This window comes from Protopterus annectens, chromosome 2.part0 (genome assembly GCF_019279795.1).
Source record: "Protopterus annectens isolate FY-2018-M chromosome 2.part0, PAN1.0, whole genome shotgun sequence".
NCBI classification, from domain to species: Eukaryota; Metazoa; Chordata; order Ceratodontiformes; family Protopteridae; genus Protopterus; species Protopterus annectens.
In genome coordinates this window covers 1,687,301,531-1,687,326,108 of record NC_056728.1, presented here as the reverse complement: position 1 = coordinate 1,687,326,108, position 24,578 = coordinate 1,687,301,531, and the positions used below count along the sequence as shown (strand labels likewise).

General features: G+C 45.0%; 1 protein-coding gene across 3 annotated transcripts in view; it reads right to left on the bottom strand.

The window, feature by feature from the left end:
• The window catches only part of LOC122793577 (cytosolic phospholipase A2 gamma-like), a 1,122,344-nt gene that overhangs the window by 783,762 nt on the left and 314,004 nt on the right, over positions 1-24,578 (bottom strand). For all 3 annotated transcript variants that reach the window (XM_044061746.1, XM_044061744.1, XM_044061745.1), the window contains one exon: positions 19,422-19,527. Coding sequence is in view for 2 of the 3 variants with exons in the window: in XM_044061744.1 (XP_043917679.1) it covers positions 19,422-19,527 (106 nt within the window). In the remaining variant the exon portion in view is untranslated. The remainder of the gene's footprint in view (positions 1-19,421; positions 19,528-24,578) is intronic.

The following is a 24,578-nucleotide window of genomic DNA, read 5'->3' as shown; positions in this document are numbered from 1 at the left end:
CACCACAAAACCAGTCTCACATAAAGCTATCACAACAATGAATCAAACACATAAACACACAAAGACATACTCGGAGGCTCTGAGCAAAAATTTACCTAAACAGCAGAGGCCTCCAAAGCAGACATCCAAGCAACTGCCACCTTATGACACACCACAGGCAACACATAAACCACAAAATCAGTGTGCAAAGCAGTCACAGCCCTTAAGGCCAAATACAACACCAAACATACTTGTCATAGGTGACTCCATAGTCAGACACACTGACGTCCCACTCACCAGACTGAACAAGGAGAGGGTCACAGTAAGCTGCCTATCTGGCGCTAGAATCCGCCACATACACAAAGCACTGGGTCACTCCACAGCAAGTACAAATATGACACAGTCATTGTCCATGCTGGTGTGAGCGACCTGAGGCGATACCTCCTGGACTACATGAAAAGAGACATAAAGGAGCTCTCTGATTATGTAGCCCAGGCAGGTATGACCCTGACCCTGAGCAGTATCCTTCCTTCACCAAGAATGATGCCACAACATAGAGACAAGATGATCAGCTTTAACAATTGGCTTAATTTCTGGTGTCATTCAAAGGGGATCCAGTGTCTGTCTGCCTGGGATGACATGCTTGACAAGCCACGCTGCCAGGAGGGATGGCTTGCACCTGTCACCCCTGGACGGATATTGGCTAAGGCTCTTGCCACCCCATAGTGCCTTTTTAGGCAAGGCTCAAATTCTAAACCTACCACCCTAGAAAACAAAAATGGGAAGAAACTAAGGGTAATGCTGCGCAATGCCAGAAGTCTAAATCTCAAAATGCACTCGAGGCCCTTCTCAGTATGGAGAACAGTGATGTCTGTGCTGTGACTGAAACCTGGTTCAAGGCTCCTGAGAGCACCGGCACTATCAGGTTTTACCTCATATCATGCCCGGCCCCAAAACCGGACCACACCACAAAAGGAGGGTGTATCCATATTCATCAAGGATACCCACACCTCCAGGTTGGTGGCAACGCATTTAGCATCGGAAACCATCCAGGTGCAATTAACCATAGGCAAAACTGCTCTACAATTTGTAGCATGCTACAGGCCACCCTCTCAAACTCTGGAACCCACACAGCCTTCCTGAAGACACTGGAGGGTATAAATGTATCTCCAAACACCATTATATTGGGTGACTTCAACTACCGAATATAGACTGGGAACATTACTCAAGCCCCAACTTTCTAGCCCAAAGGTTCCTGGAGTTCATAAATTCAAATGCCATGGAACAACTAGTCACCGTTCCCACAAGAGGAGAAAATATACTAGATCTCATCATCACAAACATGGGGACAAAATGCTCCACACCGAAGTATATCCTCATTGGTGAGATCAGATCACAAACTAATCTCACTGGAAATCCACATCCCCCACCCCAAACAAAAAGACCACAGTGAAGAACTTCTCTAAAGCAAACTTCACACTACTCAAGACTGGTGTGGTATCCTTCAAGGCCCCGAGCCAGTGGAAACCACAACCCAAGCTGAAGCCCTTACAAATGCCTTCTATGAACACCTCGGGACTGCATGGATCAGGCAATCCCTAATAAAACCAAGACTCTTTCCACCAAGGGCAAGCGTCCAGTCTGGTGGACCCCAGCCATAAACAAACTTTACAATAAGAGGAGAAAGCTGTTACATGATAGAGCAAAATCCATAAAAGAGAAGACACCCTTGATCATTATTAGTAAAAAAATATGAGCACTCATAAAATCATCCAAGGCCAACTTTGAGAGAAAAATTGCCATAGATTGAAAAGACAATCATAAGGCCTTCTTCAGCTATGTTAGAAACCTGGGTGGAAACTCCCAGATATGCTCAGAATTAGTCCAAAATGATACAAAAATCACTGAACCCACAGACATTGCCAACATATTGGCAGACAGGTTCAGTGCAAACTTCACCCCAAAAGGAGAGATAACTATCCCAGCCGAGTGTAGCCTCCCAGACATCTCAAATGCGCAGGTGAAAGCTGCTCTCTCTAAAGCTAAAAACACAGCATCAATGGGACGGATGGTGTCCCCGGCTGTGTGCTACCTTTAACTCAATGAGGAACTAAACCCGCACATAAGGCAGCTGTTTAATCTTAGCCTTACCACAGGATACGTGCCCAAGGAGTGCGTGCGGACTGTGGTCCCACTCCACAAAGGCGGTGCCTCTACGGACCCTGGTAATTACCGCACCATAAGCTTAACAAGCCTGTTCTGCAAAGCTATGGAGAGGATCATAATGGAACTCATAAACAAAGACATAGGGGACTTGCAGACATTGGACCCGACCCAGTTTGGCTTTGTCAAGGGCAGATCATGCCTTTTGAACTTGGTCGACTTCTTCGAAACAGTCACCAAGGCCATTGATGTGGGAAAGGCAGTCCATACAGCCTACCTTGACCTTGCAAAAGCTTTCGACACAATACCCCACTCGGGTATTATAGAGAAACTTACCAGCTTAAATGTAAACCCATATGTCACAAGATGGGTTGCAAACTGGCTAAAGGACAGAACCCACAGGGTTAGAGTTGCTGGCGCCATGTCAGACTCCAAGCCGGTCACAAGTGGTGTCCCACAGGGCTCAGTCCTTGGCCCCTGTTGTTCGGCATCTACTTCTCAGAAGTACAGGCAAACATAGGAGGACTATGGCTGACAAAGTTTGCAGATGACTGCAAACTGGGCGCCATAGTGGAAAGTACATTGGACACAGATATCCTTCAGAGGGTTCTCACAGAAACTGATAGCTGGTGCCAGAGCCATGGCCTGAAGTTAAATGCCAAAAAATGTATAGTCATACCCTTCGGAAAAAACAAGACCCAAGCTACCATAGGTGGCAATCCACTAAGCACAGAAGAGGTTATCAGGGACCTGGGGACCCAGGTTGACAGTGCCCCTTCTTTTGACACACATTGCTAAAGTGGTTAGAAAGACCTTCTACATTGCCCACCTGATCATGAAGGGATTCACATCCAGATCAAGTGAGGTCATTGTTCCCCTGTACTCTTCACTTATCAGACCAATGATCGAGTACAATGCCCCATTCGGGATGTATCTCACCCGACACCTGCAGCAATTGGAAAGACCCCAAAAGTTCCTCACCAAAAGGATAAAGGGACTCCAAAATCTGTCATATGCTGCCAGACTGAAGAAACTCCAGCTCTATTCAGTTGCATACCGCCTGCTCAGAGGTGACCTGTGCCTGTCATACAAGGCCATGTCCAACCCGGAATTAATGGACATGCTCCACCTCAAAAAATCCAAATCTACCAGATCCACTAGAGCAACTGACTTAAACCTTAGCACGGATATAAATAGGACATGCTGGAGGGATAGATTTGTCACCCAGAGACTCCCTATGCTGTGGAATAAAATCCCGGTCCATGTGAGGCAGAGCACCTCGCTGGCTCTGTTCAAGAGAAATCTTGACGGTGGATGGGAGATCGTGGGGAATCATCTCTGTGTCACTGCTGGACAGAGGCACAACAAACTAATGGGCACAGTATTTTTTAACATGAGGGGTGGCGTAAGCCACAAAACTTTGGGCTAGGCTTATAAATGCCCTAGGGCAGATAGCCTAGTATAAACCTATGAACCTATGAACTGTAGGTCCTGCTGGGCTATCACTGTGTGAGTCTGTAGGGGGGTGATTCAACATTGTCACCATTTGTGTGCCTTTACCAGACCTTTCTCTGTGGTTTTCTACAGCTGACTTGCTGTGTGGTGTGAGGGGTGGGTATGGGACCCCCACCCTGACATCCATGCCTGTGACCGATGATCCCCAGTTAGTTGTCCCCACACATATACTACAGTGGGATTTGCCACTTTGGGTACTACTGCATAGTGTGTGGAAGCCAGTTTTGGCCAGACATTTCCTGGTGTCCCACATATCTGTCAGTTGTGTGCTGCTATCCCAGTAGGCCACCCTCATTCCCTTGCATGCATGCAGCATTACCATAGATATGCTTGCAAAACATACTAATCCATTCATTTATTATTAAGAAGACTGACTTACCTTGTGCTAGCGGCAGTTGTGAGGACCCTTCCTCAGGGCTGCCTAAGTTGGATGCACACAGTACATTGCATATACATGACAAGTTACAGGTAATGTGATGTGTGTGTCATCCATTTTACTGTGTGTGCGAGTCAGAGAGAGGTGTCAGTCCCTGGGGTCCCTACGGTGTCAGTGTGTGTGCTAAGAGTTACTTCTTTGCCAAGGCCTGAGCATACTGGGCACGACTCCATCTGCCTACAGGAGCAGGCTCAGGAGCCTCCTCCTCTGAGTCCGTCTGTGCCTGTGGGGGACCTTAGCAATGGTGGTGGGCTATGTGGCCCTTGTCCATGCTGTTTCTGCCACAGCTGTTTCTGCAGAATCACATTGTGTATCATGGTACATACTATGAATGTGTGCACATGTGGCTGGAGAGTACTGCAAGGCTCCACCAGATATGTCAAGGCAGCGGAACCGTGACTTCAGCATCCCAAACACATGGTCTATAATGATCCTGATTTGCATGTGTGCCTCATTACGGCATTCTTATGTGGGTGTGTGTGCATTTCTGATGGGTGTCATCATCTGTGGCTCCATTGCATAGCCAGCATCCCCCATCAGATGGCCATAAGGGATGCTCCCACTGGCAAATGCGTGGTACAGCTGTGATGAATGCCAGATGTGGGAGTCTTGATAGCTTCCAGGGCTTCCAGCACACACATTCATGATAATGCCCTGGACATTGCACATGACCTGGCAGTTGATGGAGGGAAATCCCTTGCGGTTTATGTAGTGCCTACCCTGCTCACCGGGTAGTGTCTTGATGTGTATTGTGCGTGCAGTCGATTGCACCCAGTACCTCCGCGTAGTCTGCCACACGGTGGAAGAGCCGCATATTGCTGGTCCTCTCCTCATGGGTGTTGGGGAAGTAAATGTGCTGACTGCATGTGGTAGCATGGCATCCAGGAACTGGTGGAGTACCCTGGATGCAGATGCCTGTGAGACCCCCATGATTACCCCAGTAGGTCTTTGGAAAGTACCTGTAGCTAGAATACGTAAGGCTACACATACCTTGGTATCCACTGGGAAAGGTACCTCTCGGTTGGCTCTAGGTCTGAGTTGAGGCCAGCACAGCTCAGTGATTTGTTGAAGTATGTCTCTGTCCACCCTGTAGTGCTCTACTATCTCCAGATCATGTAGCCCCTGGTAAGTTACCCTGGGTCTGAACACTCTTCTCCTCCTCCTCGGTCTGTGGCGGTAGTCAGCATTATCCTCCTCACCACCCTCAGCCTCTAGCACATACTGATGGATCAAAGCAATGGCAGCCCCTAACATTTTTCCAGTAAAAATTCTCCCGCATGTGTACACCAATGGTGCAGAGTTTGTGGGAAAAACCAGACTGAAAAGCGTTTCCATAGTTTATACTGTTGTGCTGCAGATGCTGCCTGTATGATTTGCTGACTATGATGCATTCCACCTGCTATCATGCAATTTGTTCTTAATTGCTTTTATTCTGTTATTTTCCTTTTTTTCACTTCCCATTTCCTCCCCTTTTAAGCCCCAAGGTGAGCTATGCAAACCCGGTGCCCAAATGTAAACAGTCCTGCTATTTCTTTTTTTTTTGTTTTGTTTTAGACCTGGTGTACGACACACATACACGTTTAACTAAACTGAGTGCAAACAGCCAGAAAGAACACTTGAAGCTTCTTTCGTTGATTTATTAACAAGGACAGAATAAAAAGTCACATCCAAAACACCATGACTTGTAACGATGTACAAAAATAAACGCTTTTCATTCAACAACAAATAGCATGCGTTTTCGTCCCAACCAAATGGACTTCATCACATTTAGCTAATGTAAACATGAAGAAGTGGCCCTCCCTGGATGCAAACACGCTCTTCATTTCATGGAATAAGTCAATACAGCCTCACAGGAACCCCCTTGCTTAGCTGTGTTTAGCTAAGTTAATCTGTGTGCCACAGGGCTCCAATGCGCTTACAACATGCCTGACACACACCTTTTTCATGTCTGTTGCTCCTCCTAGTTACACGATCGTGCTATAGCACCTACACAGTTAGGTGCAGTTTGGCACTTAGAAGATTTTTGTGATTCAGTAAATTTGCCCTCATTTGCATACCCCACTGCCTTAGTCCATAGTTACTGCACTACCACAGAGCCTTTCCCCTTGACAACCACTGTTCCTTAGTATTGCTTTGATTCTGCATGCCATAGACTATAATGGCAAAATGCAGATTTCCCTTAAAATTGAGTTTTCACATTTTATTTATTTTCAGCATGATTCCATTTGTGCGCTGCTGCCCTATGCTTAAATGGCCAAGATTGGCCACAAAAAAAAATATCTTTGATTTTTATAAAAATGAAGCACTTTTCAATGCCAATGGCCATATATTTGGCCACTGGCATACCTAAAGAGTATAATACATGCTTTTCGTGAAGTTGTCATGCCTCCGTTTTATCTGCAGAAATGTATTCAGCTAGTAACCAAATATATTTCTGCAACTAACACTGTTCTTGCAAGGATACCTGCCTGCTTGCTGAATCACTAATTCACCTCATTTGCATGTTTTTTACTAGCAAATGAGGTAATTAGCATTCTGCACTGGTTTCCGTGCAAGAACAGTGTAGACAGGCTCGTGCACATCAAAACACTAGTTTACTGGATCGCTCGGCGGTCATATTCCGTACAGGAGCAGCTACACTGTTCCTGCATGGAAAAATTACTTTATCGAATCCCAGAGGGAGTGTTTTTTGGACTGACAGCCAAGTTTCTGTAACTACACAAATATGAACGATTTCAAATTAGAAGTAGACCACAGGCTCAGAAATGTTACTGCTTGTGCTTCTAGCAATGAGGAGTACTTCCTAGTCATTGTCCAAAGTAGAATTTTCTAAGTGGCTCTCTTCAGAAGATGAACATTACCTATAAAGGTACTATGGGGCAACAAAGTCTTAGACAGTATGTATGTAAAATGGATGAAATGAGTGGAGGAATCTATCCCTGGCAAAGAAGGAGGTTCATCTAACTTAACTCTTCCCAGGCAGACACTTGCTGGATCCCCTTGGAATGACACTAGTTACCTAGCCAACTATTTTATCTTCAAATGTAGGCATCATTCTAGGTGATGGTAGAATACTGCTCATTAAAAGTAACTTTTCTTCCTTGTAAACATGGGAGAAGAACTCAGTAATCTATCTGCATCTCTTCCCAGGTGAAACATCTAAGGTTGTTCACTCCTAGATGTACAACCACAAGATCATTCTCATACCTATGACAGTGATATGTCATGCAGGGCGTTTTAACATTCCTAATCCTAGCACCAGATACAATTTACTGTAGCCTTCTCTTTATCCAGACTGGTGAGCAAAGTACTAATATGATTCACTGTGGAATCACCAGTAAGATTGACCTTGTGCCTCTGCTAGTATCCAGGCCTTTAGTGAAGTAGGCTTACTTTTTTGGTGACTCATAAGCTATGTGTAAGAGTTGGTGAAGATAGAGATAAGTGTGAGTCATCCTGGCTGGCTGAGGTTTGCTATGTTGGGGTTTTGGGGATTTATTTTTTTAGTAATGTCAGCATGTTGGTAGAATGTTATGCTGCTTACTGACATGGGGTGTTGTTGACAGAAAAGACTCCTAACTATTTTCATCTCTCCCATATGGAATCAGTAAAAAAAATGTTAATAAACATCAGGCAGATGCTACACCTCTTCATATCATCTAGAACTAACAGACAGGTGAGAGAAAAAGTACAAGCATGCATTGAATTCATAATGACAGGGGTAGAACTGGTTTTATTAACATAAATTAAGGAAGAGTTGCGAAAAATGAGAAATTGTAGTGGTTCGCCTATTGGCTACTACCTGGCAACTACTACTGCTGGCCTCACTGCGGATGCTCAGAACTGGGAGTCAATATCTCCATGTTCTTTGTCCCACCAGAAGCAAAACAGTTGCACTAATCCTGAGTTGAAGGTCACAGGCTCTCCATCAATAAGTTGTCTCATCTCAGATGTCACAGGAGGCCATAGGATTGTTGTAGCCTTTGTTGAGTGTATGCATTGAGTAATGTATTTAGCAGCTCAGTATACAGAACGGCAAAACTGCACAATGGTCTGAAACTTAAACTGAAGAGGTTCCTGCCCAAATAGTAACCAAGTCAAGCAGAGAAGTCAAACACAAACTGCCAATCAAGGACAGCAAGCATCAATATCTTTACACTCCTTCTCCCACAAGGAACAAAAGACCACACTAACCACAAGCTAGCTCTTGAGAAAGTGTTTGCTGTCTCTCCAGTGATTATTATAGCAATAACCCATGCCTGGGTGTGGGTAATGTGGGATTTAATCACGGTTGACGACAACCGTGGGTAAATCCCGCATTACTCACACCCAGAAGTGGGTTATTGCTATTATACTATGACATTATTTAAGAAAACAAATAATTACTTTTCTTAAATAATGGCATTGTATAATGCCTCTTTGCTGCCCTTCTGCAGCTGTCTGGTATCCGCGGCAGTTCTGATGTACTGTGCATGCCTACGCAGTACATCAGAGTTGTGGCCAAAAGCAACGGAGAAAGCAAGATCTCCGTTGCTTTTTACACACTGTGTCGCTATGTTAAAGGAGTTTAACATAGCGAGACAGCTTTATAAAAAGCAACGGAGATCTCCGTTGCTTTTTTTAAAACCTGTGTCGCTATGTTAAACTCTTTTAACATAGCGAGACAGTGTTTTAAAAGAGACTTATACTAATGGAAAAAGTCCGGGCGACCGGACCTTTTTCCATTAGTATAAGTCGATTTACAACATGCACGCTGGCCAATCAGCGTGCACGTTTTGGAATATTAATGGGGGGTCATGGTATAATAGTCTCTAGGTAATGTCACTCTAGTCCTTCTCTCACCATGGAAAAGCAGTTCTAATCCCAAGCTAGTTCCTCATATGGGGTTCACGCAATCAGTAGCCACATCCCAGATGTTGCAGATTTTAAAAGTAATTTGTAAATATTGCAGTCTGCAGCTAGAGGGTGAGAAAACATGAAAGGGACAATAACTGAAGTTTTATCATTCTAAGAGCACAGCCATTCAAATATGATCTTGTAGTGCTCACTGGTATGAGCAGATACGATTGGGATGAGCTTCTAAAGTCAAATTTATATAAGTGGCAGGTAACACAAGATTAACTTGGTTTAAAATGACAATGGAACAGGGTGGGCAGAGTACGGGAAAAACAAAATGATCACAAAGCAGCTGTACCTGGCAGCTCACACAGATTAAGCAATGTCCCATTCTGTTTATCTTAGCTACAAAATGTTTCTTCTCATCTCCTCCCACACGTCATTTAGAGTTAATCCCTTTGTAATTAAAGGAAGTAACACAAATGTTTATTTACTGGCCCTAACCAAGAACTTTGTTAACACTAAATGAAAAACAAATGTAAACTAAATCAATAAACTAAAAATAACTGTAATCAAACAAAAACAATAACCAATGCAAACTATAAAACAAAAATGACAAAATGGCCACAGAGCAGCTTTACCTGGTGGCTCACACAGATTTAACCTTGTTCTGTTCTGGCTACTTTAAATAAAAATGCTACTTCGTAGCTAGTCTCACAATTCAGAGGTAAACCCTTTGCACTCATGGAATGCAATACAAATATTTGTTAAATGACCCCAACCAAGACTTTATTTTAAAGTCCAAGAAAACAATAAATGTGAACTAAAACAAGAAATTTAAAGCAAAATATACTAATTTATTTTGTAGTTGTACGATGGACACCATGGGATATTGTTAGAGTCACTGTTCTGGTTTTTATGCTCTAGTTAGACTACTGAGGGGCAACACCAAAACATCAGGTCTCTCTCTCTCCCAAGTTCAGGTGAGAAGGCAGTTCTCTGCTCAACTTTACGAATACCTGAAGATGGGAAATGGAATTACTGCCTCTTACTACAGGACAACGATGAGGGAGCAAACTCTAATGTAATATGTCAGAGCAGAGACAGACCTTGGGGCCTTGGACCAGGCACTGCCTACCCTACCTCATGCATTTCATGCTCTTCTCTAGGATTCCTAGACAAACAATCCTTTCTGGGCTGGTAAGAGCTGCCCCCTCTGCTGCTATCAAACACTGTTTTATGAACACCACAAGGTTTGTCCTCAGTATTTCAAGTCATGGGGGTGAAGCACTGGCAGTAGTGACAGGTATGACATCATGATCTAGTGAGTTTTACTGCTCGCTCACACCAGCATCTCACCCTTAAACAACGTTTAAATACTGTGCTATAAAGATAACAAACAAAATTTAGTCTTCGTGTATTTTGGACTATATGGGCAAATAAATCATCAAAACAGCACTTAGTGGCAAAGGGCAGAGATGTACTTCTCATGACGCATAGCTGTGTGAGTACTTACCATAAAAGCAGAGAACAGACTGGTCCCTATCTTCAAAGTAAAATGATTAGGTAAGCAGACACACTTCTGTGATTCTCTGCCCAAGCCGAACTCTGTCAGCAGTAAAAGAGAAACAGATATAGCCCAGAGGTCAGGATTAGATGCTGCATAATATATGCAAAAACAACCATGTTCCTCCCGAGTGCACATGCTAGATTCAGATGTCAACTCATGCATAACTATTATGTGTACCAAGAATTCAAGAAACTAAGTTGAACTCTAGAATTGGGTATCAAAGTCAAAAGTAATATTAGCCCAGTATCTACCACCCCCAGCTGCTACTGGCATACACAGAAATTTACTCTAACAAAAAGAACACTGCAGTGTTAAATCTTGATATCAGGCTTCAATAATATATCCAGTCAGATGTTTCTGCATGGACATTCCTCGGGATATGCAGAGTATTAAATAAATCGCATGTTTTGACATTTGGACCTCTAGCAGGTAACAGACTAACCTACCATACAGTTTAGTGGCTGATCACAGCTTGAACAACAGTACAGAGGCTATAGCGACCATGAATCTTACTCTGCCATTACATACCATTTTCTTACAACTGTCAAGTGTTTTAGGGTGACAGTGTAAACCACCACACTGCTGGACTACTTGAACACAGACAAAAAATATTGTGTGTGTGTGTGTGTGTGTGTGTGTGTGTGTGTGTGTGTGTGTGTGTGTGTGTAAATATATAAATATATATATATATATTACACACACACACACACACACACACACACACACACACACACACACACACACACACACACACACACACATTTACATACATACATATATAAAAATATTTCAAGCACAGGCATTAATGCCCTTCTAGCTTGCCAATATACCAAAACACTTGTTCCCACAACAGGTATCCAGGCTGTTCTTAAAATATCTAAACTAGTACTTGCTTTAACGTAATTTGGTAGTCTGTTCCATGCATCAGCTACTCTGTCAGAGAACCAGTTAGTACAATTCTCATTCCTATAGACTCTTCTACATAGGTTATCGGACGATTCTCTAGTACTTTTTGATAACCCCAAACATTTCCAGAGGTAGCTGTCCCTAAATGCCCTATATACTTGAATAAGATCTCCTCTTAGATATCTGTAAGAGACACTAGTGACTAGCTTAACGGAAGTGTCATCGGCAGCTTTGAACCTATGCGGTTTGTCTCTGTCTTTATCTTTATGTTTTTTCGGAATGTCGGTAGTTGGATGGCTTACAGAAGCCATTTCTGGATAATTAAAACAAATACAGAAATAGTTTGATGCAAAAATGAACCAACGATGAATAGTTCGAGGATTGAAAAAAGGCACAAAACCGACAGAAGGAACATCGTGGTCTGGGCCTAAGCAAGGAATGCAGTACGAATGAAAATCTTTATGAGGTATTTGCTTTCAACAGGTAATACAATTGTTAACTTTGACTGACATCGGTTTAGAGCAAGAAAAAAGATCCCCAATGGGGTTGTTAGCTTTTTTGAAGACTTCGGTTCTGAAACTCGAAAACAAAACTTTTAGGAGTCGGCCGATCGGCACTTGCGAACTGCTTCTGCTTCAGGCACTGCGCGGCAAGAAAGACTGATGTAATGACATCGGCTGCATGCTTTATATCCCTGACTACCTGACGTCATGGAAGAAGAGACAGTATCCAACACAGGACCCAAGACTTTGATATTCAGGCCGGCTGAGGGCTACCTGCAGGCAGATAACCCAAATGTAATGACTGCAACAGTGAAACACGAAGAACATCATCATATTATAGGTGGTAATAAATCTTTTTTCAACATATGCATGCTGATATATGGTTTCAAGTCCTAACCTATCCAGTTCTGACAATAACTTATCCAATATTACCTTCTCCACTATTTTTCCACAACATATGTGTGTGTGTGTGTGTGTGTGTGTGTGTGTATGTGTGTGTGTGTGTATATATATATATATATATATATATATATATATATATATATATATATATATATATATATATATATATATATATATATATATATATATATATATATATAATATTACAGGTTAACTTATTTAAGATTTTTTTTCAAAGACTAGGGATAACGTGTTCTGTCAGCCATTTTGAAAGTTTGAGATTGGTTGTGTTGCCATATATTAATCTCTTCTGATTGACTCTTATAGTTCTCATGCATTATTTTATATGCCACACTAATTATCCCTTTGCTAACCACAGCTTCTTTTGTAGACTCAACTACTGTAGCTCTAACTATCTTAATATATTTACTATCTTAATATATAAACTTAGAAAATCTGCATGAAAACACTAGGTGACATGGAAGGGGACAGCAGATCTACACCAAAATGAACCAAATAATGTATAAAAAGAAGTTATGTACTCGCCATAACGTTCCATCTGAGTAGATACTTCATTTGTCTGCAACCTGTGGGTGTCGGATCTGACCTCGGATCCGATCCGGCAGCTTTCCAAGCTCCAAGATCCGAGCTCCTCCCCCCTACCCATAATCCCTTACTACCAACCACATTACCTCAGATCGTTTTTTTTGCCTCACCAACTCGAGACAGAAACCAACTCCGAATGATCAGAAAAAATTCCCAAGGTTCGGGGAATGGCAAGGGGGGTCGGTTGCAGACAAATGAAGTATCTACTCAGATGGAACGTTATGGTGAGTACATAACTTCTTTATCTGAAGTAGTTACTTCATTTGATCTGCAACCTGTGGGACAGAGTCCCCAGCTAACCTATAAGAACCTGGGTGGTCCTTACGGAAGAATATTCCGAAGCACCGCAGAGCCAAAACAAGCCCTACTCCTGGAAATCATATCCAGTTTGTAATGAGAAATGAACGTATGAGATGAGGACCAGGTAGCTGCTGAACAAATATCGTCTACTGGAACCCTAGACCAAAAGGCTGTTGAGGTAGCTACAGATCTTGTGGAATGAGCACAGACGCCAACTGGAGCTGGCTTCCCAGATGAAGTGTATCCCAGCATAATGCAGTGACAGATCCAATTTGCTACAGTCACTTTAGCAATTTGCCTTGCCCATGGCTGACTTTGCATAAGAAACAAACAACTGGTCCGACTTGCGAAACTCTCTAGTCCTGTGCAAGTAAAAACGCAGTTGTCTGTGTACATCCAATTTGTGCAACGTGTACTCGCCTTTGTTGTGAAAATTTGGGAAAAATACAGGAAGATTTATTGATTGATTAATGTTTGATTCTGTAGCCACCTTAGGCAAGAAAGACGGATTAGTCCTAAGGGACACTCTATCTTTGTGAAAGATAAGGTACGGAGATTTGATACACAGAGCTTGTAATTCCGAAACCCTCTTGGCTGAAGTAATAGCCACTAAGAAAGCCGTTTTCCATGATAAGAACTTCAACAGAACCGAGGCCGCCAGCTCGAAAGATGGTCTCTTTAAGGCTTGTAAGACCAGAGTGAGATCCCACGGGGGGAACCACAGTCTTGACAGGTGGTTTCAAAAGAAAAACACCTCTTAAGAAGATTTTGCACAACTTTGTAGATGCTAAGGAGCCTATGCCGTCCCCCATGTGAAAATGGGAAATGGCCGCCAACTGCACCTTGACTGTGGAGGCACTTGCTCCCTGTCTAAAAAGGAGGGAAAGGAAGTCCAGAATAGTCGGAATAGGGACAGTAAATGGGTCCAATTCTTTATCTTTGGCCCAGATGGAAAAACGTTTCCATTTACTGTTGTAAAGTTTTCTGGTAGATGGTTTATGAGCCGCCACCAGAATGGCCTTAACGGGAGATGAGATACCGGGAGTCCTAGCCATTAATGGAACTGGATCAACCAAGCAGCAAGTTTGAGATTGATCAGGTTTGGGGTATGGCATCTCGCTGGGTGCGAGATTAGGTCTGGACTGAGATCCAGAATCCATGGGAGAGCCACACTGTGAGACCGCAGAAAGGGGAACCAGATCTGTCGCGGCCAGAATGGGGCTATGAGGATAACTCTGCTCCCCAACCGACAGGCTTTCTGGATGAATTTCATCATAAGTGGGAGGGGGGGATAAGCATAAAGAAGTCCGGGAGGCCAAGCATGGACTAGAGCGTCTCTGGGGGTCTCCCCTCCGGGGGGAACTATTGCGAAGTACTCGCTGCATTTTGTATTTAAAGGAGAAGCGAAAAGGTCGCAGCGAGGCTGACCCCATTTGTGGAAGATCTGCTTCGCAACAGACGGATTCAGAGACCACTCGTATGGAGTGAGGAACACTCCACTTAGCTTGTCCGCTAATATGTTGGACCGTCCTGGAATGTGTGTTGCTATCAGAAAGCGGTTGGTGGAAATCGCCCATTCCCACACTCTCATGGCTTCTCGACACAGGGGATAAGATCTGGTCCCTCCTTGTTTGTTTATATACCAGACTACTGACATGTTGTCCGTCTGGATTGCAATAGTTCCTAGGGGAAGAAGGTCGTGGAGAGCTTGCAACGCCAAAAGCACCGCCCTCATCTCTAGGACGTTGATATGCAATGCGGTCTCTGGGGAAGTCCACGTGCCTTGAACGGATCTGCCTGAACAATGTCCCCCCCCCCGAGGCAAAAAGCGTCCGTGGTCAACGTGGCTTTGACCGGGGGAATCACAAAGGGCCTCCCTTCTCTGAGTTCCTGTGCCTGTAACCACCATAGAAGGGAGTCCCTGCACACCCTGCTCAGGGGTATTGGCATGCATAACGGGTGGATCGACAGGGACCATTGGACTTGAAGGGTCCATTGCAATATGCGCATTCACAGACGGGCATGAAGAGAGAGACCGATCGCTGCTGACATAAACCCCAGTGCCCTCAGGACTAACTCTGCTGGAGGAGCAAGGCTCCAAAGAAGGGCTAACACCTGAAATGACAAGCTGTTTAGCCTGACTGACGTTAGAACAACTCTGGAGATTCGTGTATCTAACCTGGCCCCTATGAATTCTAGGGCTTGAGTGGGGCACAGGCAGGATTTCTGCTCGTTCACTGAGATGCCTAGGTTGTGGGCCAGAGACAGAGCATAATCTCTCGCCACACAGAGCCGATGCCTGTTGGTCGCGGTGAGGAGCCAGTCGTCTAGGTAAGGGAAGACCTGAATGCCCTGGAGTCTCAGGTGGGCTGCAACCACTGCCGTGAACACTCTGGGGGCTGAGGTGAGGCTGAATGGAAGAACCCTGAATTGATAATGACTGGCTCTGAGCCGGAAGCGGAGGAACCTCCTGGATCGTCTGTCCATTAATATGTGGCAATACGCATCCTTGAGGTCTAACGAGCACATCCAGTCATTCTCCCTCAGAAGGGGGAGAATTGATTGGAGAGCGACCATCCGGAACTTTTCCTTGGGTGCGAACAGGTTCAGGGCGGAAAGGTCTAAGATGGGCCTGAGGTCCCCCGTTTTCTTTGGCACCAAAAAGAACCTGGAGTAAAAACCCAATCCGGACTGATCTGGGGGGATGGGCTGGATGGCTCTTTTTCTTAGCAGCTTTGAAATCTCCAAAGCCGCTGCCTCCCTCTGATCGGGTGGGACATCGGGGAGACGTTTGGGTTTGGGGGGAAGGTTTATGAATGGAATGGAGTAACCTCTGGATATAATCCGGAGCACCCATCGATCTGTTGTAAGGGACTCCCAGTTTGACAGGTGCTCCGACAATCGCCCCCCAACTGCCTCCAGAGAGAGACAGTCAGGCAAGCCCTCAGGGCTATTGCGCGGGTCTGTCCGAGAAAGGTTCTCTAGACCCAAAATTACGAGGCCCCCCTCTGCCTCTGTGCCGGCGTCCACCTTGTCCTCCTCTGCCTCTAGAGGACGAGTGGTCCGCAGCAGGATGGGATTGCTGAGACTTACGGAACCACAGCTTCTTTTGTCCCCTCTGATTCCTGGAGAAGGATCTTTGGGGATTAGAGAAGTGGACTCCGACGGCAGACAGCGTCTTCCCGTCCTTTTTGCTTTGGACCAGCGTGTCGCGAACAGTTTTGCCAAACAAGGCAGAACCGTCAAAAGGGGCATTCGTGAAGGACGCCTTGAAGGGGTCCGTGAAGTCGCACAGACGGAGCCAGGAGAGACGTCGCAAGACGACCCCGGCTCCGCTAGCTCTAGCGGCTCCCTCCGTTGCATGGGAGAGAAGCCGCATAGATGTATTGGAGAAGGATTTTAGAGTAGCCATTCGAGTCTCAAAAACCTTTTTGTCTGGGACAGACATGGACTCCGGGGGGGCTGCAGCATATTCTTTAATCAAGTCTCGCTGTAGCCTAATGGTATGTGCCATATAGTTCAGCTCCCTTACGGAAAAGGTCGCTGAAGCAAACATTGGCTTCCCAATCCGGTCAAGCGTGCGAGATTCCTTATCTGGCGGGTGAACCGAAGAACTCTCCTGCGCAAGTTCTTTCTTGGTGACCGCCACCACCAACATAGCATCAACGGGGGTTCCTTTGGCCCAAGACGGTCTATCTGTGGGTGGGCTGAGGACTTTATCGGGGCGCCTAGGGATTGACTCCATGGTGTCGGGCTCCTTCCAAGCCCTGGTGGTAATTAAGTCCACCAGGGGGTCGGCCGGAGGGGACACCCAGGAGGTAGATGGGCCTGCCTCAAAGGCCTCCAGGAACACGGACTCATCAAGGGAGGGCTTTTGGGCTGACCACCCCCTCTCTGATACGCAACATTTCCATGATGTCTCCAAAGGAGACATCTTCAGGGGGTGACCTTGGGGAACCCTCAGTATCATCTAAGTCTGTGTCTGTGGTAACGGACTCGGGGGAGTCCAGGTGCCTCCTTTTGCACCGATGCTTCTGAGGGACCTCCTCGGTGGGACTGTCCGAAGAGGGCTCGTCCATGGGTTGTTGTTCCTCCACGGGAACCAGCTGGAGGGCTTGGGTAGGCTGTCCAGATGGACGGATGATGGAAGACAAACCCTCGTACAGTGGGGGTACAGGTGGATCCGAAGCCCGGGTTGGGGATCTGGAGGACCTCGACAGTACCCTCTCTCTACTACCTCAAAAGCCGAAGGAGAGACACTCTTGCCAGCCTCTGAGAGCAATCTCCTCAGATCCGAGGAAGAGATCGGGGTCGGAGCCGATGCAGTCGGCGCCGAGGCAGAGGTGTGCTCCGACGCCAACAGTGCCGAAGACACAGCAACTCCCTCGGATCCGACGCTCAGCCCTCGGCCCCGAGAGCTCGGGTCCGACAAGCTTGAAGGTATAGTCAGCGTCGAAGAAACCACCGCTATTGGCGCCGACAATTCCCCGGGTCCAAAAGTCCTGGATCCGATGACTCAGGGACCCAAAAATGAGTCGGAGAAGGAGTGATCAGGGCAAATATGGGGGCTGCACTCCCCCCCAGAGGGGGGGAGGCAAGAGCATCCCCATCTGCATTTGGGTCTGTAAGAACTGACGCATCATCCGATCCATATCCGCTTCGGAGATGCTTTGGGTCGACCTAGATGAAGTAGTAGAGGCGGGCCTGGAGGGCCGCCTTGAAAATCTCGAGGGAGACCTATCCTCCTCCTCTGGCTCCAGTGAAAAACAGGGCGAACGGCGCTGAGAGGAGGGGGATCCGGAGACCCTCGAGGGAGACTTAAGAAGTTTTGCTGGCGGAGCCAAAGGATGAGATTCGGCCCGCCTTTTGTGGGACTTATGTCCTTCCTTATCCCTGTGCCTCTTTTCTTTAAGAGAAGAGGCACTAGTTTCCCCAGAGCTCAAACCCGATGAGGGAGGTTGAGTCCCGGGTAGAGCTAAGGGGATAGACGGCGCCGAAGCTGTCGAAGCAGCTGGAGCCTGAATGGGAGAGGAAGAAGAAGCCGACTCCTGGGGGAGCTTTCCCACCAGGATCAGCTTGTTCTTCCTATACCGAAGTGCCCGGGGGTTAAAGGCCGCGCAAATCTGGCAGGCCTCTGACAAATGGCTTGCCCAGGAGGCACAAAACGCACTGAGTGTGGCCATCAGCTGGAGAAAGCTTGTGGCCACACTCAGTACACTTTGAAAAAATGGCCTTAGGCCCTTCAGACATCATTCACACACACCCAAACACTAGGAGGGGGAGGGGAGTGAAGATAAGCTAGTAATTAATTTAACATAAAAGGGACCAAAACTAGCACAAGAAGCAGAAAAGGGAACTAACACACACAACGACAACTTTGATTGAAAAAGTTGGTTTAAAACTAGCAATGATCTCACCCAGCCAGGAGCTCTTCACAAGGAAATTTCTTCAGCCGCGGCAAAAAACGATTTGAGGTAATGTGGTTGGTAGTAGGGGATTATGGGTAGGGGGAGGAGCTAGGAGCTTGGATCTTTGAGCTTGGAAAGCTGCCGGATCGGATCTGAGGTCGGATCCGACACCCACAGGTTGCAGATCAAATGAAGTAACTACTTCAGATAAATCTGTTTTGAAATTAAAAGCTTTAAGACCAGGAGCTTGGTGAGCATCTTGGAAAGAGATAATAGTCACATAAAACAGATAAAGTAAAAATAAAGGAAGACAACATATCATACTTCTCAACCTCTTAGATAAATAAATCTGGACAAAGCCAAAGATCATGAGACATAGGCCCAAAATAGAGTCAGAATTCTATTTATGGCTATTATAAACTTAGAACTTTGCTAGAACAGCAGGTTTTGTGTTAGCATGCATTTTCTAAAGGACATGAAATCTGAAACTCATTATTTAATGATAACAATCCCAGTGATTTGTTAGAAACCCATAAATTATATCAGGAACAGAACAAAATATGTATCAAAATATGGGCATTTTGGGAAAATCTGGACAGTTGAAAGGTATGCAACATATATTTTCAAACCTACATGACAAAGTGTATACTAATAAATAGAAAGAATGAAAGGAGATAACATTCATACAGATTAATGGGACCACCAAGTTAAAGCAAGATTTCAAAGTACAGTTCATTAAAACAGTATATTTACATGTATACCACAGATTAATGCAGAGGCACAGATGAAAAACTTACCTCCAAAGTTTGACTTTTAAGTACATTTTTGATGGCTTGCAAAACAACTTTCTTCCTTTCACTAACAATTTTCCTTTCAGCTTCAGTAACACCAGGCAATTTTCTACTGCATATGGAACAAAGTGTAACTGTTAGATACATGCATGCCGGTTAAAGTATAAAGCCTGTAAATTTATATAAGCATATGGATCCAAAACCCCATCTTGTACTTAAACCTATCAAATGTTCCATTACAACAACAAAATGATGATGAAACACAATGTACTATATCAATACATGTTCTGATAGTAAGCCAAAGATAAGGATACTGTCTGTAAAAATAAAATAAAAAGTAAAACTGATTTTAGGGAGGGATGCTATTCACAAATAGAACTATGCAGTTTTAATATATCAAATTGACTGTATCTACTGTTGTTGGCCACAATACTGACCATATCCACCCTGCTGGTGAGACAATATTTATATAAACATATTACTAAGTAGGCTTTACCCTGATGGGGTGAAAGTCTTGTAGGCTATCAGAGCTGAATCACAATAGCAATAAGGACTGGGAGCCCAAAAGCAGCACCATGATGTAGGTGTGAAGTATTTTTCCTTATTTTTTGCATTAGCTGTATATTGGCATGCAGTGTTATCCCCCACACTCTCCTAAGCTTGTAAGGTCTGGATGCTCAGTTATGTCACAGGCAAACTCTTTATACTTAGTGCCATCTACCTGCTTCCTACCAAGTAATGAATACTGCAGTACTATACAATACTGGGCCGTTACTCCACCTGCATGTTGAGAAGAGGCCATCAGACACTCAGCACTATCTTCACCAAAAATCATGTTTGTAGCAACACTGCATCTCGCTAACCTGGTCAAACATGTAATAGAGTAAAAATCATGCTTTCCAGCTGCACACAAATATAAAACTGAACCCAGCCTCAAGTTGTTATTAACCAATTAATCAAACTAACAATAAAATAACTAATAGCATTCTGCTTGTTGTTTTACCTACAGAGAGTAATTTTAATCTAGACCTTAGATAGCAGTTCGGAGGTGGCCACGGTGGTACAGCGGTTAGCGTTGTCGCCCCACAGCAAGAGGTTCTCTGGTTCGATCCTTGGCTTGGGTGCTTTCTGTGTGGAGTCTGCATGTCCTCCCTGTGGTTGCATGGGTCTCCTCCAGGTGTCCAGTTTCCTCCCACATCCCAAAGACATGCTGTAGGTGGATTGGACACTCTAAATTGACCCTAGGCGTCAGTGTGTGCATGTATGTGCCTTCTGTGGAAGGTTGGGTGCCGAGCTGGCAACTCGACACTGTAAAACTCCACTGCCAATCATGAGCGGACAGGTGATCCGCTGTGGCGACCCCTAACTGGTAAAAGCTTTAAGAAGAAGATAGCAGTTTGGATGGACTCTTAAGGAATACTGCACTTCCTTCTAAATTTTTAGTATGCTACTCCTAATGCTGACACTGTAAGCCTTATGGAATAAAGAAATGGATGTGTGATTTAGTGAGGGCATCCTTTAGTATGCATTAGGGAGGTAAAGTTTCACAAAAAAGCCAAATATTAGTGAACCAAGCAGTGCAGGAAGTTGAAGACATGTAAGGATACACTGGATAAGATCAACTGTGTGTAGTGCAAATATTTATTTATTGTATTTATTTAAGTTTGATGACCGGGGAAGTCCACTGGGCCATAAAGAGTCTGTTTTCAGTGGAGGCCCAGGGAAAAAAGCTCCAAATATTGCAAGTTTCATATTACATGTTACAAAAGAGTAACAAAATACTAGTGCAAATACTAGTGTGTCAGTAATAAAGTATGTGACAAAGCTAAGGGACATTTATCAATGTAAGCAGGGAAGGAGTGACACAGGGATGGTCTGTGATGTGCACAGAATTATGTAGCATGACACTTGTGGCATAACAAAAAGACAACATGCCAAGTAACATGGTGTAAAGCCCATTATAAAAACATAACCCACCATATTCCAACTTAGGTGCTTCTCTACTGACATACTCTGTGCATGGAGGGGTGTTGATAAAGTTTCAGACAAAACTGCTCTGCAAAAATCATTGCTAAGCAATGCAACTGCTCAGGTTCCACAATGATATTTTGAAAAAGGAAAATACTGAAACACAAATGCTTTGCCCTAACTGCATGGAACTACTTATTTGAGTGCATTAATGATCTATCTCTAAGTTCTCACATCATGACAATTATAGTCTTAACCCACAAACACATATATATAATCAAAATTAGTTTACTTTTAGGTTCATAGGTTCATACTAGGCTATCTGCCCTAGGGCATTTATAAGCCTAGCCAGAGTGTGTTTGGCTTTCGCCACCCATTTTAAATTAATTTTGCTATGCCCTTTTTCGAGGTTAGTATACTGTGCCTCTGTCTAACAGTGACACAGAAGTGATACCCGGGGTAAACCTACGATCCCCCATCCACTCATCCAGATTCCTCTTGAAGAGAGTCAATGAGGGACTCTGCCTAACCTGGACTGGGATTTTATTCCAGAGTGAAGGGAGCCTCTGGGTTATGAATCTGTCCCTCCAGCCATGTCCTATTTATTTCAGTGCTGAGGTTCAAGTCTCGAGCTCGTAGCTCGATGGGATTTGGATTTTCTGAGGTGCAGCATGTCCATTAATTCCGGATTGGACATGGCTTTATACGTCAGGCACAGATTGCCTCTGAGCAGGCGGTATGCCACTGAGTAGAGCTGGAGTTTCTTTAACCGGGCAGCATATGGCATCTGTTTGAGCCCTTTGATCCTCTTGGTGAGGTACTTTTGGGGTCTTTCCAGTTGCTGCGGGTGTCTGGTAAGGTACATCCCAAAAGGGGCATTGTACTCAATTATGGGCCTGATGAGGGATGAGTAAAGAGGCACGATGACCTCCCCTGATCTAGATGTGAATCCCTTCATGATTAGGTGGGCTATATAAAATGTTTTTCTAACCACTTTGGCCACGTGGTTGTCAAATGAGAGATTGCTATCAACTTGGGTCCCCAGGTCCCTAATTACTTCTTCCGTACTTAATGGATTACCACCTATTTGGTAATTTGTGGGCACTTTGTTTTTGCCAAAGGGGATGACTATACACTTTTTGGCATTTAGCTTGAGGCCATGGCTCTGGCAGCAGTTGTCTGTTTCTATGAGGCCCTTTTGGAGGATGCTTGTGTCGGCTGGAGAGTTGATTATGGCGCCCAGTTTGCAGTCATCTGCGAACTTGGTCAGCCACAGTCCTTCCGTGTTGGCCTGTACCTCTGAGAAATATATACCGAACAAGAGAGGTCCCAGGACTGAGCCTTGTGGGACGCAACTTGTAACTGGTTTGGAGTCTGACATGGCTCAAGCAATTCTAACCATGTGGGTTCTGTCCTTGAGCCAGTTTGCAACCCATCTAGTGACATAGGGGTTTACATTTAAGCTGGTGAGCTTATCTATAATGCCGGAATGGGGTATTGTATCGAAGGCTTTTGCGAGGTCCAAGTAGGCTGTGTGGACCACCTTCCCCTCGTCAATGGCCTTGGTGACTGTTTCAAAGAAATCAACCAGGTTTAAGAGGCAGGATCTGCCCTTAACAAAGCCGAACTGGGTAGGATCTAGTGTCTGTAGGTCCCCAATATCTTTATTTATGAGGTCCATGATGATCCTTTCCACAGTTTTGCAGACCAAGCTAGTCAGGCTTATGGGGCGATAGTTTCCAGGATCAGTTGAGGCACCACCTTTGTGGAGAGGGACCACTGTTGCTGTACGCCACTCTTTGGGTACATATCTTGTGGTAAGGCTGAGACTGAACAGTAGTTTTATGTTTGGGTTTAGCTCTTCTTGGAGTTCATGTAGGACGCAGCCCGGGACACCGTCTGGTCCCATTGATGCTGTGTTTTTTGCTTTGGAGAGGGCGGCTCTTACCTGAGCATCTGAGATGTCAGGGGGGGTAGCACTCTGCTAGGACAGATATTTGCCCTTTTGGTGGGGGGGGGGGGTTTGCGCTGAACCTGTCAGCTAGGATGTTGCCAATGTCTGTGGGTTCGGTGTATTTTTTGTCATTTTGGACTAATTCTGAGCATATCTGGGAATTCCCACCCAGGTTCCTAACATAACTAAAGAAAGCCTTGTGATTATCCTTAGTGCCCTGTACAATTTTTCTCTCGAAGCTGGCCTTAGACAATTTTATGAGTGCCCGTAGTTTTTTGCTAACACTGATCAGAGATGCCTTCCCTTTCTGGGATTTTGCTCTATCATGTAGTAGCTTCCTCCTTCTATTGTATAGTTTGTTTATGGCTGGGGTCCACCAGACAGGACGTCTGCCTTTGGAGGATTGGGTCTTGGTTTTATTTGGGATTGCATGATCCATGCATTCTTGAATGTGTTCATAGAATGCGTTTATAAAGGATTCTGCGGTCTGGGCCGTATTTACCACAGGCCCGGGGTCTTTGAAGGATTCCACCTCGGTTTTGAGGAGTGTGAAATTTGCTTTAGAGAAGTTTTTCACTGTGGTTTTCTGGGCAGGGGGTGGGGTCGGGATGTGAATATCCAGTGAGATTAGTTTATGGTCTGATCTTACCAGTGAGGGATATGCTTCTGGTCTGGAGCATAGAGTCCCCATGTTGGTGATGATCAGGTCCAGTATCTTTTCCCCTCTTGTGGGAGTGGTAACAAGTTGTTCCATAGCATTTGAGTTTATAAATTCTAGGAACCTTGGAGCTATGGTGTTGGAGCTAGAGTAATGCTCCCAGTCTATGTTTGGGTAGTTGAAGTTGCCCAATATAATGGTGTTTGGAGAGACCTTCATATTTTCCAGTGTTCTCAGGAAGGCCGAGTGGGGTTCCTGGGTTTGGGAGGGTGGTCTGTAGCAGGCTATAAACTGGAAGGCAGTTTTACCCACTGTTAGTTGCACACGGATAGTCTCTGATGCTTCGTGCTGTGCCACCAACCTGGAGGTGTGGGTATCTTTGACAAATATTGATACTCCCCCTCCTTTTCTGGTTCGGTCCAAGTTTTGGGGCCGAAAAGCATGGTATGAGGTATAACCTGGTAGCGCTGGGGTGCTCTCGGGAGCCTTGAACCAGGTTGCTATTACTGCACAGATATCAATGTTCTCCATGCTAAGGAGAGTTTCGAGTGCATGCATCTTGAGATTTAGACTTCTGGCGTTG